This window comes from Corvus cornix, chromosome 4, assembly GCF_000738735.6.
Source record: "Corvus cornix cornix isolate S_Up_H32 chromosome 4, ASM73873v5, whole genome shotgun sequence".
Classification (NCBI taxonomy): domain Eukaryota; kingdom Metazoa; phylum Chordata; class Aves; order Passeriformes; family Corvidae; genus Corvus; species Corvus cornix.
The window spans coordinates 14,603,149-14,616,762 of record NC_046334.1 but is presented as its reverse complement, the minus strand read 5'-3'; the positions used below and the strand labels follow the sequence as shown (position 1 = coordinate 14,616,762).

Here is a 13,614-nt window from a genome sequence, read left to right as displayed (position 1 = left end):
GGGTGGTTACCAGGCTGGATGGCAGCTGGGCCTAGAAGCCTGAACTTCCAAAAACTTGAGCCAGTAAGAAACTTCAAACAGAAAACAGCTGTCAGGGGCTGCTTTCTAAACCCTGAGCACATTGTTTATCAGTCAGCAGCCACAGCATTTTTGTATAGGATTTTTTGGAGCATGGTCATGAAATAAATGGAATTAAAATTTTGATTCAATTCAATTCCAATTGAGAGAAATAAAAGGAAATTCCTGCACTGCATTAGCTAAGTGTAAAGATGAAAAAACCCTTTTGAATTAGTACTGAAATGTATGAGATTTGCTTCACCTCACTAAGTCAGTGGGGTTTTTACTCAATGTTAATTGCTTCTAAAAATTGCAGACTCCAACCACCCACAGTCTGGGTGTGTGACAGACTGAGCATGAACACCCAACACCTTCTCTCAGGACCCTCCCTTGCAGTTATGCAAACCCCAGACCTCCCCCGCTACCAGCTGAGTTTATGATAACAAAACCACCACATTAATCCAGAGCAAACTCATCTTCCTGTTTTACAGCTCACCTTCCCCACGAGGTCCTGGCAGTTCCCAGGAGCAGCATGCACCCCTCATCCCTTGCCTTTCTGGGACCTCTCCTTTCTCCCAGGCTGTCAGTGCTCGGGACTGGAGCATCCAGGTGCCCTATGGGGGCTACGTTAAGCAGTGCAATGACTGCCATGGGGTTACTCTGCTCCCTTACCTCATCTCAGCCACTCACCAGGATGGATTTTTTAAATTCCTGCTTCGATTTTCATGTTTCTAGAGCCCTCCCCTATTTCACTTTGTTTTGGTGATGGGCATGGGATTTTTGTATCAGCAAGTCAGAAGAGCGATTGAGACCTGAGGTAGAAGGTAGTAAGCATCAGTCCCCAGCCCTTGGGTGTGTTTGTTCCATACCTTGGACCAGTCCTGAAGGAAGATTTTCCTTCTGCACAGTCAAGGATCCACAAAAAGTTTGAAAACCCCATCCCCTACAGCACTAACCTTCACCACAGCAGAGGAGCAAAACCCCGAAGAAGCAGTGGTTTACTTTTTCCCCTCTAGCACCAAGTACTCTCTGTCCTCTACCACTTTTCCTGTGAAACACAGACCTTTCTAAATAACAAAAGCTACCCTCAGAAGGCATCTGTTTCCTGCTCACATCTTGCTCTGCCATCACCTGTGATCCCACCGTCCTCTACCTGCTTTAAAATGCTGTTCTCATTTTTCATGACAGATTACAGCAATCAGGAGCAGATTAAAAAAAAAAGTTATTTGCACAGAAGCATAAACTATTGGTAGACTTCAAGCAAGTTCTGAACAGCAATATTTTAGGAATCTAAATGAGACACAGACAACCAAACTTGTTGCTCTTTCAGGTAAAGGCCAAATTTCTCATTTATGTCCTGTACAAAACTGTTGGGGGTGATTTATCTAGAAGAGGATGTTCCCTCTTCCTTGCTGCTACTTAGACAAACTCTCAAAGAGGGGGAAGAAAGGAGTTGGCAAGAACATCACAAAACCTGAAATAATTTCTTTGTTAACTTATAGTTGGTGTTGTTTTTACTACCGGAAAGGGTTCAAAAACTGATGTTATAGCCCTGACCTGAGCAATGCTATAACCTGAAATCTTAATATTCTGACAGGTGCCAGTATAGAATTTAAGGTCCAATTCATACATACATTTACTAACAAACTAGGAAAGTGCTAACTTACAACAGAATTTCTGCTTGCATAAAATAGAGGGATGATGATTTCAAGAGGTAACTGCGTGTATGCACTAAAGGACTAAGTTTTTGTAGTCTCTGGTTTGCCAGCAATTTCTTTAACTGGAAAACTAAACAAAAAAAATAACAAGCAAACCTCCCCAACAAAATAAGACTGCAAATTCCACTTAGAAGTTCCTTAGTTTTAGTACTACTAGTACAGCCTGTCTCTCCTCTAGGTTCAGCTCAAACTCTGATTTGATGGCTGGTCTTTGACTTGGCAGGGGCTTTGCCCACTAAAAGTGCACCAGTCCTGCTTTCATTTTTCATTTCCATGGCTTTTGCTCTGCAGATGCCAGTGGCACTTTAGAAGCACAAAGTCCCTGAGTTCAAGAAAAACCAGCCACTGTTCATACAAATGCAGAGATCTGTTTTCCATTTTACATGGAACAGCTCAATTTATGAAAAAGAAAGCTGATTATTGCAATGAAATCTCGCCTTACAACAGATGAGGCCATACCACACAGACTCAAATAGTGAATTGCAGCCTGTTTTGAAGCCAGATTTAACATTGGACTGCCTCTTTAAAATAGGCAGTCTTGCCAAAGAGCAGCACATCTCAGCTCTCAGAAGAAAGCTACCCAGCTATTCCCAGGTCTGGCTGAATTTTTAAAGAACACTGAAATGTTTGGAGCATTCACACGTGTTAATGCAGCAAAGATGCTTCCAATTCACTCAGTTTTTTCTGGCTTAAAGTGGAATAAATAAAAGCAAAATCTAGTCATGTACCTTTGCTGAATTAATGTTTCTTCCCTCCCTCTTTAACCAGCTTGGCTTCTTTATACACAGATGGTGGTCTTGGTTAGGGTCAAGGTTGACACAGCAGCTCCTTCTGTTCCCTGACCCATTGTCACCACCTCTCACACCACTATAATGAATGTGTAAAATCATTGTCAAAATGTTACCAAAAAGATAAATTGTGCAGGTACAGAAGAAAGTCTGCTATCCCCTCCAACATCATCCATTTTTATTACGCCACATTATAAATTACATTTTTCATCATGTATCTTAGGCATGGAAATGCACTAACCCTCTAAAAATAAGATTCCTCACTAAAACCCTCTACAGAAGATACCACTCCAGAGCACACATTTACAGCTACATCATAAATCTTTGGTAAAAATGGGATTTATAAAAGCTGTGCTGACACAGCTTATCTACAAGATTGTGAAAACGACAGCCGTGTGTAGAGTGCTCACCCTGCTAAAACACAGCTGTATGAATATTGAACATCAAACCCCACACAAGCCTTCTGACCTCTGCAGCAGCTCCCAAACCAGCCCTGCCTGTGTCCCTTCCCAAGCCAGGGTCCCACTCACAGCTGGAGCACAATTGTGAATCAAATAGAGCAAAACTCTTTTCATCACTTCCTTTCCCTCACTTGCCTGCAGGAAGATATTCTCTCCACCTACCTGTTCTGGGTTTGTCTCCCCACCACATTTTAGTATCGAAAGCAGCTGGGCCTTGCTAATTGATTAACTTCTGTGGCTTTGGCCTCCGGACAAGTAACCCTTACTTGTCAGGTTGCTGAACTTGTCTGGTCCTCTGGTTCATTTTTAAGTATTCTGAGCAATTGATGAGCAGAGATTGAGCCACCTTCTTTCTCACTCGACATGGGCCCTGCAACCTACTGTGACATGCCATGAAACATCCTTCTGGGGACACAGAAGGGTATGAGATGGTAGAGAGATATGAAGTAAGAGCTAAACCACATTTCATTCCAGCATAGACCTCTGGCATACTCTTGCAGCAGCTGAGTCACAACAGTCTGCTGGCCACTTGGAGCAGGATTTGCTTCTGGCTATGGTTGAGGACAGGAATTTTCCCAGTTCCCTAGAAACAGGCAGTAGGGCCAAGCAGCAAGAAGATGCCAACACTAGGGCACCCAGCCAAATTCTCTGGAAGCACTTCCAGGAGTCACCCTTCTCAGAGCAAACTTTCAGGGCTCCCCAGGGCCTGACCCCGGGTTTATCCATGGGAACACAGAGGAGCTCTGGGTGTCGCTGGCCACCATGGCACTAAAGTATCACTGGGACCACGGCGGGAGAAAGAGAAGGGCCGAGGGAATCATGGTCCTGAGCTCACCTCTCCAGCACCTGGGCTGCCTCGACCTCCTGGGAAAAAAAAACAAAACAAGCCCCTCAAAAAACCCCAAACTTTCTACTCACAACCACAGACTGCATTTTAATTTCCTGGTTGCCCCTGCTGTATTTATATGGATGGGGTGCACCCCAGCCCAGCCCATCCCACCGTTCCGCTCCTCTTCCTTTCCCTTCCCTCCCCTCCCGACTCTGCCGGGGAAATCCTTGCAGGACCCCGCCCTTCAGCAGCGCAGGGCCGGACTCCAAGCAGGGCACTCCCGAGTGCATCCCTGCTCACTAAAAGACATTGCACAGCTGTCAGCACTCACAGCAGACTGGTTCAAATGGTTGTAAAAGCCTCTTCAGATCCCACCTCCTTATTTGAAAATGTGCACAAACACTATTAAAAATCATATCAAGCTAATAAAAACAAAAGCAAAATCATGCCCTTAAATAAACTCCTAATTATCCATGCCAAGCAAACAGAAAAAAAAAACCACCACAAAAAGGGCAAAAACCTCCTCGCCATTTTGGCCTATTTTGGGCTAGAGTGTCTGGACCCAGCAGGAACATTTTCAGAGGCAGGCGAGCGCACTGGGAGCCCAGGTCACTGGGAAAGACAGGGATGCTGGGACCTGTTAGGAAGTGTTTCCTCGTCTCATGGGTGTACAGCAACAAATTCACTTACCCAAGGAAACACGCTGGCCTAAACAAGGAAAGAAAAATGCATTTTACTCAAGAAAGTTCACCATGTCAGGGCACCTACCAGGCAACAGAACTGCTAAGGGATTAACAAGTAAAAATATGATTTGATTCTGCATTTCCTATATATACACAGCAACAGACACAGAGTCAGACACATGCAGCTTGATGATTCGAAAGGTTTCAAATGACAGCTTCTTTGGGTTGTCCCAGGTCTCCCCTGTCAAAACAAACAGTAAAGAAGTTTAGCATGAATTTAGTTCACCCCAATTCAGCGAAATATTTAAAGCAGGATGTGTGGATAGAAGTCCTTGTGAGTAAATTCCTCTACAGAAGTTTGTGTTACATGCTATAGACTGAGTTGTCTGCATTTTAAACTCTGCTTCAGATTGGCTGTATATACATCTGTCAATTATTAATCTCCTGCATTTTTTTTTTTCTGGGCATCACTTCTTTTCTTTCTTCAATTTTTCTTTACCTTCACAGTTCCATTTTCTGAGCTGTCTTCTTTCCTGCATGTCTGTGTGTTTGCAGTTCTTAACACAGAACCATTTAATAAGCTTTGATGTTCCTGGCAAAACTCCCATTGATCGTCTTGATTGCCTTTGTAAGAAATTTCACTGGAATTCAATGGCTGTCTCAGGACTGGGAAAGATACGTGATAACACAGTCCTAACCCGCTGCTTCCAACAGGAAATGTTGATGCAAGCTGGAGATGCGTTTCACAACTTGATTTCATTATATTAACAGTCTTCAAAACGTACAGTATTTCATTTATAAAAAGGGATAGGAACACAGGTGGATGCCTGCCCATGCTCTGTGTGGGAAGGGAACGGCTTTGATGTGTGCCTGGAGGTTGTACAAAAGGTGGAAAGCATTTCTGCTGAATTTTAACCAGTAAAAAAGGAAAAGGATTTGTGATTAGCTTTGAATAGAACTTAACCAAGTGTCTGTGCCCACAGGTAAGGTGGACAGCCCCCAACATTATCATTGGTGTTACGCACAGATACATCTACTGGGAATTAAAGCCTGGTTTTCCAGGGCTAGGTGAGCTCAGCATGCCTGGCCTTGCAGGGACCGATGCTCCAGCACACACATTTCCAGGAGATGCTGGGCCTAGTGCGCCTTCCCCATCAGTCAGGTTCCAGTCCCACCATGCTCTGATTGTGTGGACATAGAATCAAAGGAAGAAAACAGTAATTCCCAGACATTTTCCACCACCTATTCATGGAGCAGGGTGGGTCCATGCCAGACCTCACCAAAACTACAGAGACTGTGAAAGCACAATCCATGGCATGGCACACACCAAATACCACAGGTGTACATTACGCACCTCTCACCCGGGGCCACAGGACCCTGTCTCCTTAAATAAGTATTTTAACACACTATTTAATGGCTCTGGGGTACAACACCGACTCAGTGACACAACTGTGCCTGCTCAGAAACACGAGGTTTTCATCACTTTTTCAAATGCACGTCAACTGTCATAGTTTTTTCTTCCTGGCTGAAAGGAGAAGGCTGCCTGGTGAATCCTGGGGACATGTCAAGAGATCAGCCAACACCTTGCATGGCAGAAGGGGGAGAAAAAGAACTCAGATTTACCTTGAAAACCCTGCAGAAGTAGATGGAAGACACTGAAAAGTTACAAGGGCTAAGAGCTCCGAGCTGAGGACGTGCGCATGCTGGTGATCAAATTAAAAATTACAATATTTTCCCTAAGTTAGAGCAACTCCTGAAAGATATCTGAAGTGCAAGCACCATCTTTTGTTGCACCAAGTGCCTGGCACCAGCCTGCAGGCACCAGGCTGAGCACACGCGTCCTCATTGCTCCAGTTAAATGGCATACGGAGGGAGAGAGGAATTTCGTGCTTAATTAGGGAATGTGTTTGGAATATGATTTGTGATAATACATCTATAACAAGGGGAATTAATGAAAATAATTAATGAAGGCTAATCCGAGATACCAGATCAGCAAGAGTAGGGTCCCAAGGACATTCACACTGTGATTTATACTTTTTTTTTTTAATGATCCATGAGATCTTAATGTTTTCAATGCAAGTAGGAGTTGAGGATGTGGTTAGGGAGGGCTCCCACCTGTGAGAGTATTTGCAAGGAGGGTTCCTGTGTTCCTGAGAGAGTTAGATCTGAATTTATTTGCTTTGTATTATCCAGTGTTTCTTTTCCTTTAGAAGCCACTTTATGTCTGAATTCCCCTCTTCACAATTTTATTTTGATCTCTGAGGAAGAGCAGTGAAGTTTGTTGCACATCCAGCTGCTCTAATTTTGCAGTGTTTGGACAGCAGGTGTATCTCAAAAAAAACCCCCCAAAACCAAATCCAAACAAGCAGAAATACAGGCAAAATCACAGCCTTTCAGGACACTCACGACCCTTGAGCTATAAAGCACACAATGGAAACTTGGATTAAAATGAAGGTATTCAAAATAACTTTTATGCAGCGCCATGGCAAGCCAAGCAGGTGATTGCTGTGCTGCTACCAGATAGATGGCACAGAATAGGGGGCAGGACAGTCACCATTGCCTCTGGTGTTAGCCAAGGCTATGGATGAAAAAGGCCTTTCCTGAGGTCTCCAGGGCTGGCAGAGCCTTGGGAGAGCCTGAGGAGGTATGGGAGCATTCTTGGTGCCCCACTGCCATACTGGGCCCACCTCAAACAGCAGCTCCAACAAAGAAGAGAGGTTGAAATCCATGCCAAAATGACTGCCAAAAAGCCCTGTACAAAGCCAGGGCCTGCCTCCACCTCCACCCTCCCTCTTGGAAAAGGAGTTTTGGGATAGCATCCTGGGTGCTGTGGGGAACATGCAGTGTTTGTGAGCAGAGGAGAGGCAGTGCGAGCTGGACGGCTCCTGCTTAGCAGTCTGCTCACATCGTTCTCCCACGAAGAATATTCAGCTTTCTTTGTCTAAAATGTTGAGTGGTTATGAATAGTAAGGATAGACTATCTGTAATTATTTTTAAATTATTAATGGTTTTGTTAGATCCCTTCACTTCTACATTAGGTTTCTGTTAATGTAAGTTAAATCAAAATGTACTTCGGTTTCCAGGCAGCTCCCCAATGTATTTTTCATTCTTTCATAACATTACTTCAAGTTCTCGATGAGGTGTCTATGATAAAGTTTGCTCCTGAGCCGGCAGACTTCCAGTCCTAATGAATTCAGTGAAAGGCTCACCAGGCAGGGCTCTCATCAGCCGGGCCGGATGGCGAATGAGGAGGCCGTGGCTGCACTGCCCGTCAGGGTCCCACCCCCAGCTTCTAGGTGTCATACCCTATCCATGAGAAGGAGCATGAGATCCACGGGGGGAACACCAATGACAGAGGGAAATTTGTCAGAATAACCGAGTTACTTTATTGGTGCTTCCCATCGCGCTTAGGAGACTCAGCTTGTTATGCCAGGCACTCCTGATCAGAAAATATCTGCGGAGTGCCTGGCTCAGGGGACAGACCCTGCAGGAGGGGAGGAAAGGTTCCCGCTTGCCACCCTGCCCCAGGAGATGCTCTCGGCTGGGGAAAAAGAGAGGGACAGAAACGCGGTTTTCTCCCTTCTCGGAGAAAGAGCAGGCCGGGCAGGGTCCGAGGGTCCGGCGGTCCGCGAGGCCGGGCCCTCACCCCCCGCCCGCCCGGAGCCCCGCTCCTGCCGAGGGGGCGGCGCTGGGGAGAGGAGCGTGCGGAGTTAAACGCGTGCATTCAACACAAACGCCACGAAAAATGCCTGGATAAATTATGCAGAGGGATTTCTGGATTTCTTTCAAGTAATTAAGTTTCGATTTCTTGCATTTATTTTAGTGCCAGGAAGCACGAGGCGCCACGGACGGCAAAACTCTTCATTGATCGTTCCGGGCTTGAAGTTTGACTTCGTGACTTGACTCGGCTCGCGGCGGCGGCGCGGCCGCGGATTTGGAGCGGGGGAGGAGATTTGGGAGAGGGGGAGCAGGGGCCGGTGCGGGCGGCGATGCCGGGCTGGAGGCACAGAGGGGGCCGGGGATGCCGAGGCATCGCTGGCGTGCGGGGATGCCCCAAGCGGGGTGTCCCGGGCCGGTGCATCTGTCCGCACCCGCGGAGCCCCCGCGGCTGCGGGGCCGGGTCGCCCCCCGTGCCCGGATCCCCGAGGCAGCATCCCGGAGGCGGCGGGGGCCGGGAGCCGTGTGGGGCACCAGGCGGCAGGGTCGGGGCTGGCGCTGCCCTGCCCTCAAAACAAAGGTAGAGTTTGCTCAAAGTGTAGCCCGCATCTTAATGGATTAAAAATTCATAGGGCGCATTAGGTTCGGTAAAATATGAATGCGCGTCTTTAAATTTTAATCGTAAATCAGAACATAGATACATGAGAGGCGACAGTGATTTCTCCCCAGATGTCTGCGTGGGTCAGGGTGTGGGCGTGGGTAAGTTGGAGGGGGGGCTCTCCTTTTATTTAGGCAGCCCAGCGGTGCGCAGAGCCGGCTGCGGGGCCCGCGGGGCCGCTGAGGTGCCGGGGGGCGGCGGAGGCTCCGCGCCTGCTGCGGCACCCCCGGAGCCCCTCCCGACTCCGGGCGGGGGTGCAGATGGGCAGCGCGGGGGCTCTACGAAAAAAACCCAACACCCAAACACAAACAAATAAACCCAAAAAATCACCAAGAAAAGGGGGGAAGGGGGAAGGCAGGATGTGCTGGGTGGAGGAGCCTCGGGCAAGGCGCTGCCGGCAGTGGGCACAGCAGCAGCGCGGCGCTGCGCGGGGCCGGAGCCGCGGCGAGTCCCTGAAGCGCGGGGAGCCACCGCGGGGACCCCCGGGGTCACCCCCGGGCCCGGCACCGAGGAAAGTTGGCCCAGCTATGCGGCCGCGCCGCTCCGCGTCCCGGTAGCGGCCGTTCGGAGCGGCGATGAGTGCTCAGCGTTTTGGAGATCGGTTGTCAGTTGCTATTAAAATCAAGATTAATTCATATTAACGATATGCGTTCTCAATTCTCCCGTGTGACAGCATACATTAGAACAACTATTGCGAGTAATTAAACTCAGTGCGGGAGGGGTTAAATGTATAGCGGGGGGGGCGAGGGGGGGGGTCCTTCTCGCATTTCTCTCTGCCAAAGTTGAGCCGGAGAGCCGGGCGGGCAGAGCCCCTTCCCCGGCTCCACGCACCCGGCAGGCTGGCTGCCCTCGGACCTCCCCGTGCCAACGAGGTATTTTCTTCTTCTTCTTCTTTTCCTTTTTTTTTTTTTTCCCCCCTTTATTTTTTTCCCCTTTCCCCGGAAAGCGGGAGCTTTCCCTCCTTCTCCCTCACACCTCCCGGCACGCCCGCGCCGAGGCGCGCAGGGCTGCGGCCGCTGCTGGGGAGGCGGAGGCGGGGGCGCAGGAGCGGCCGGGCGCGCTGCGGGGACCCCGGCGGAGGGAGGCGGGGGACAGCGGCCTCCCTGCCAGCCCTGCCCGCCACGGGCGGGCCGCGCCCCGCGTGGGCTCTGCCCGCGATCGCCTCAAAACGCGCAAAATATTATTGATAGCTCTTTCTTGGGCGTTGGAGATGCTTGATGCTTTAGACTAATTAGACAAGCCAAAAGCCTTTTGAAGATTAAGCAAATTGGACAACCCTTGTTAATTAGAACATAATTTAAAGTTTGAAATTATATCACTCATGAAGTAGCCTAATTAGTATGACGATATGTTAATAGCCTACCGAGACACGAAGCGCGGAGGTTTGGCATGAACTCCTTAAAGGCTTGCAAGAAAATCCTCTTTCCTATGTTGTCATTAATAAAAGATTTCTATAGACTTCAGCCTTTCAACGGTGACATACAATTTATAGTACACACAATGCATTAGCCCATAGTGCTGCTCAATTTTTTTACTATTATGAAAACTAATAAATTCGTCAAGCTGAATTAAGCATACAAATCAGATGAGGCATAACAGATTACATATTGAAGCGCCGTGTCTCCCGAGCCTAAATGAAATTTCAATCTAATAATTCCTTCCTGGCCCGGCCATAATTTGTTTAGAGATGTTGTTCTACTTCTTTCCAAGCGCTATTCACACCATAATTAAATGATACTCAAGCTTTTAACTTTGATTTATTTCATTTCTCTGAGCTGGCGACAGTGAGAGCTGATACAATGTAATTTTTTTTATTTCCCTTAAAATTACCAAGTCTGCTGTTTAGGTGAGAAATTAAACACCTAAGCACTTATTTTAACCTTTCTGCTGCAAAGTGAAATTCATGGAAATAAACCCGACCACCTCCAGGAAAACTGACTTTCCCCGATTCTTTTCTCTCTTTCAATTTTTTTTTTTTCCTTTTCTTTCCTTCTTTTCCTATTAGACAGGCGTAGGAAATTGGCGGGATAGCGGTGCGCTTTTGCAGGAGGATCCCTCCGGCTCCCCGCCGATGGGGGACGCCGGCGGGGGCAGCCCCCGGCCGCCGCTCCCGGCCTTTCCCTGTGCTGTCCCCGCGCAGCGCCTGGCGCACCCCCCGCCCCTGCCGCCCCCCGGAGCGGTGCCGGAGCAGCGGCGGGACACTCTGGCTGTAGGACCGTGGTGAGCCCGGACGGGACTTTCCCCCCCTCTTTTTTTAAAATTATTTTTTCTTTTAATGGAGGGTAGATTTGAGGCGGTGGGGTGGTCGCTTCCCCCTCCTTTCTATTTTTTTCTTTTTTTCTATTTTTTTTTGCCTTTTTGGCTTTTTCCCTCCCCTTTCCGGGAGGCGACGGGGCGCGGCGCGGCGGTGAGTGTGGGAGCACGCGTGGGCGTGGGAGCGGCGGGGGGCGGGCAGGGAGCGGCGGAGGAGGGGGCCGGGGCCGAGGAGGCAGGCGCGGAGGGCCCTTCCCGAGGAGTTGGGCTGTAGTGACAGGCGAGAGGGGAGGGGAGGGAGGGGAGAGAGTAAAACCCACCGGCGCGGCGGCGGGGAGGGCACTTCGCGAGAGGCGAGGGCCGGCGCCGGAGCGGAGGCGGCGGCGGACAGCGGCGAGCGCCCGGGCGGAGGGCGGGCAGGCGGGCGGGAGGCATCCCGCGCATCCCCCGCGCATTCCCGGCTCGCCGGAGCCGCCTCTCCCTCTCGTCCCCGGCGGGGCTCGGGCAGCCGGCTGGGGGGCGAGTGGGAATTTTTTTTTTTTTTTTAAATTTTTCGGGGGGTGGGGGCGCGGGGCTCCTGTGGCTTTTCCGGGGGGTTTGGGCCCCCGGCCCCGCGCCCCTGCCCTCCTCCGGCGGCCGGCTGCCGGCGGGCCGGGCCGCGGCGGCGGCGAGCACCATGATGATGTCTCTGAGCAGCAAGCAGCCTTTCGGCCTCCCCCACGGCGGCGGCAGCGGCGGCGGCCTCCACGAAACCAAGTACTCGGCCCTGCACACCGCCTCGCCCTGTCCCTCCGCCGGCGCCGCCGCCCCCGCCGCCAGCTCCCCCAGCAGCACCGGCACCGGCGGCTCCGCCGGACGCGGCTCCGGCTCCGGCTCTGGCCCCGGCGGCAGCGGCGGCTCCGGCTCCAGCTCGGGCTCCGGCCCCGGCGGCAGCGGTGGCGGCGCGGAGGCGATGCGGCGGGCCTGCCTGCCCGCCCCTCCGGTAGGTGCCCGCCGCCCGCCGCCCCGCTTTAAGGGGAGCCCCTCGGTGGCCCCCCGGATCCGCCTGATGATTTTTTCATGGCCGTGCAGCAAATCACCCGGCGCCGCCGGGCGCTCGCCCAACTTATGCATGCGGCGGCTCTTGCCGCTCGTATTAATTTTTATGACCTGGGATGCTGCGTGCGGCTGGTGCGTGTGTCCGTCCGTCCGTCCGTTCGCTCGCCCGCCCGCCCGCCCGCCCGCCGCGGCTCCTCTGTGCGAACGGCTGTGCGCCGCGCCCGCTCCCTCGCCCCGCTCGCTCCCTCTTCTCTTCTCCTCTCCTCCCCCCCCCACCCCACCCCCTCCCTTCTCCAGGATTTCTCTTTTAACATGCTGGGAAGGTTTTAGTGGCACGGCGGAGTGCGCGGGGAGGCGAATTCCCTGCTGAGCGTTATGTGTGCCTTCTATTTGCAATTGCAGAGCAATATATTCGGCGGTCTGGACGAGAGCCTGCTGGCCCGCGCCGAAGCCCTGGCAGCGGTGGACATCGTCTCCCCGAGCAAGAGCCACCACCATCACCCGCCGCACCACAGCCCCTTCAAGCCGGACGCCACGTACCACACCATGAACACCATCCCCTGCACCTCGGCCGCCTCCTCCTCCTCCGTGCCCATCTCCCACCCGTCCGCCCTGTCGGGCACCCACCACCACCATCACCACCACCACCACCACCACCACCAGCCTCACCAGGCGCTGGAGGGGGAACTCTTGGAGCACCTGACGCCGGGACTGGCGCTGGGGGCCATGGCGGCCCCCGACGGCGCCGTGGTCTCCACGCCGGGCCACGCTCCGCACATGGCCGGCATGAACCCCATGCACCCGGCGGCGCTGGGCATGGCCCACGCCCACGGGCTGCCGGCCCACATGGGCTGCATGAGCGACGTGGACGCCGACCCCCGCGACTTGGAGGCCTTTGCCGAGCGCTTCAAGCAGCGCCGCATCAAGCTGGGGGTGACCCAGGCCGACGTGGGCTCGGCGCTGGCCAACCTGAAGATCCCGGGGGTGGGCTCCCTCAGCCAGAGCACCATCTGCCGCTTCGAGTCCCTCACCCTCTCCCACAACAACATGATCGCCCTCAAACCCATCCTGCAGGCGTGGCTGGAGGAGGCCGAGAAGTCCCACCGCGAGAAACTGGCCAAGCCCGAGCTCTTCAGCGGCGCGGAGAAGAAGCGCAAGCGGACCTCCATCGCCGCCCCCGAGAAGCGCTCGCTGGAGGCCTATTTCGCCCTGCAGCCCCGGCCCTCCTCCGAGAAGATCGCCGCCATCGCCGAGAAGCTGGACCTCAAGAAGAACGTGGTCCGCGTCTGGTTCTGCAACCAGCGCCAGAAGCAGAAGCGCATGAAGTACTCGGCGGGCATCTGAGCCGGCCGCGAGCAGCACCGACAGCATCAGCGTCATCGTCACCGACAAAAAATTCAGTAAACGAGAAGAACGACAAAAAGGAAAGGAGGAAAACAACCCCAAACAACCCCAGCCCACCCCGCCGCCCG

At 52.0% G+C, this 13,614-nt stretch overlaps 1 protein-coding gene across 1 annotated transcript; it reads left to right on the top strand.

Moving 5' to 3' along the window:
• The first annotated feature begins 11,747 nt into the window (after nt 1-11,747).
• On the top strand, nt 11,748-13,584 carry POU4F2 (POU class 4 homeobox 2). The gene is made up of 2 exons (XM_039551722.1): nt 11,748-12,086; nt 12,545-13,584. The coding sequence occupies exons 1-2, from the start codon at nt 11,781-11,783 to the stop codon at nt 13,484-13,486; spliced, it is 1,248 nt and encodes a 415-aa protein (XP_039407656.1). The 5' UTR covers nt 11,748-11,780; the 3' UTR covers nt 13,487-13,584.
• Nucleotides 13,585-13,614: the final 30 nt, after the last annotated feature.

Excerpts from the sequence above, each read along its gene's own strand:
- POU4F2 (XM_039551722.1), top strand. The coding sequence starts at position 11,781 with ATGATGATGTCTCTGAGCAGCAAGCAGCCTTTCGGCCTCCCCCACGGC. Across the intron at positions 12,087-12,544 it reads CCTGCCTGCCCGCCCCTCCG|AGCAATATATTCGGCGGTCT; the intron begins GTAGGTGCCCGC and ends TTGCAATTGCAG.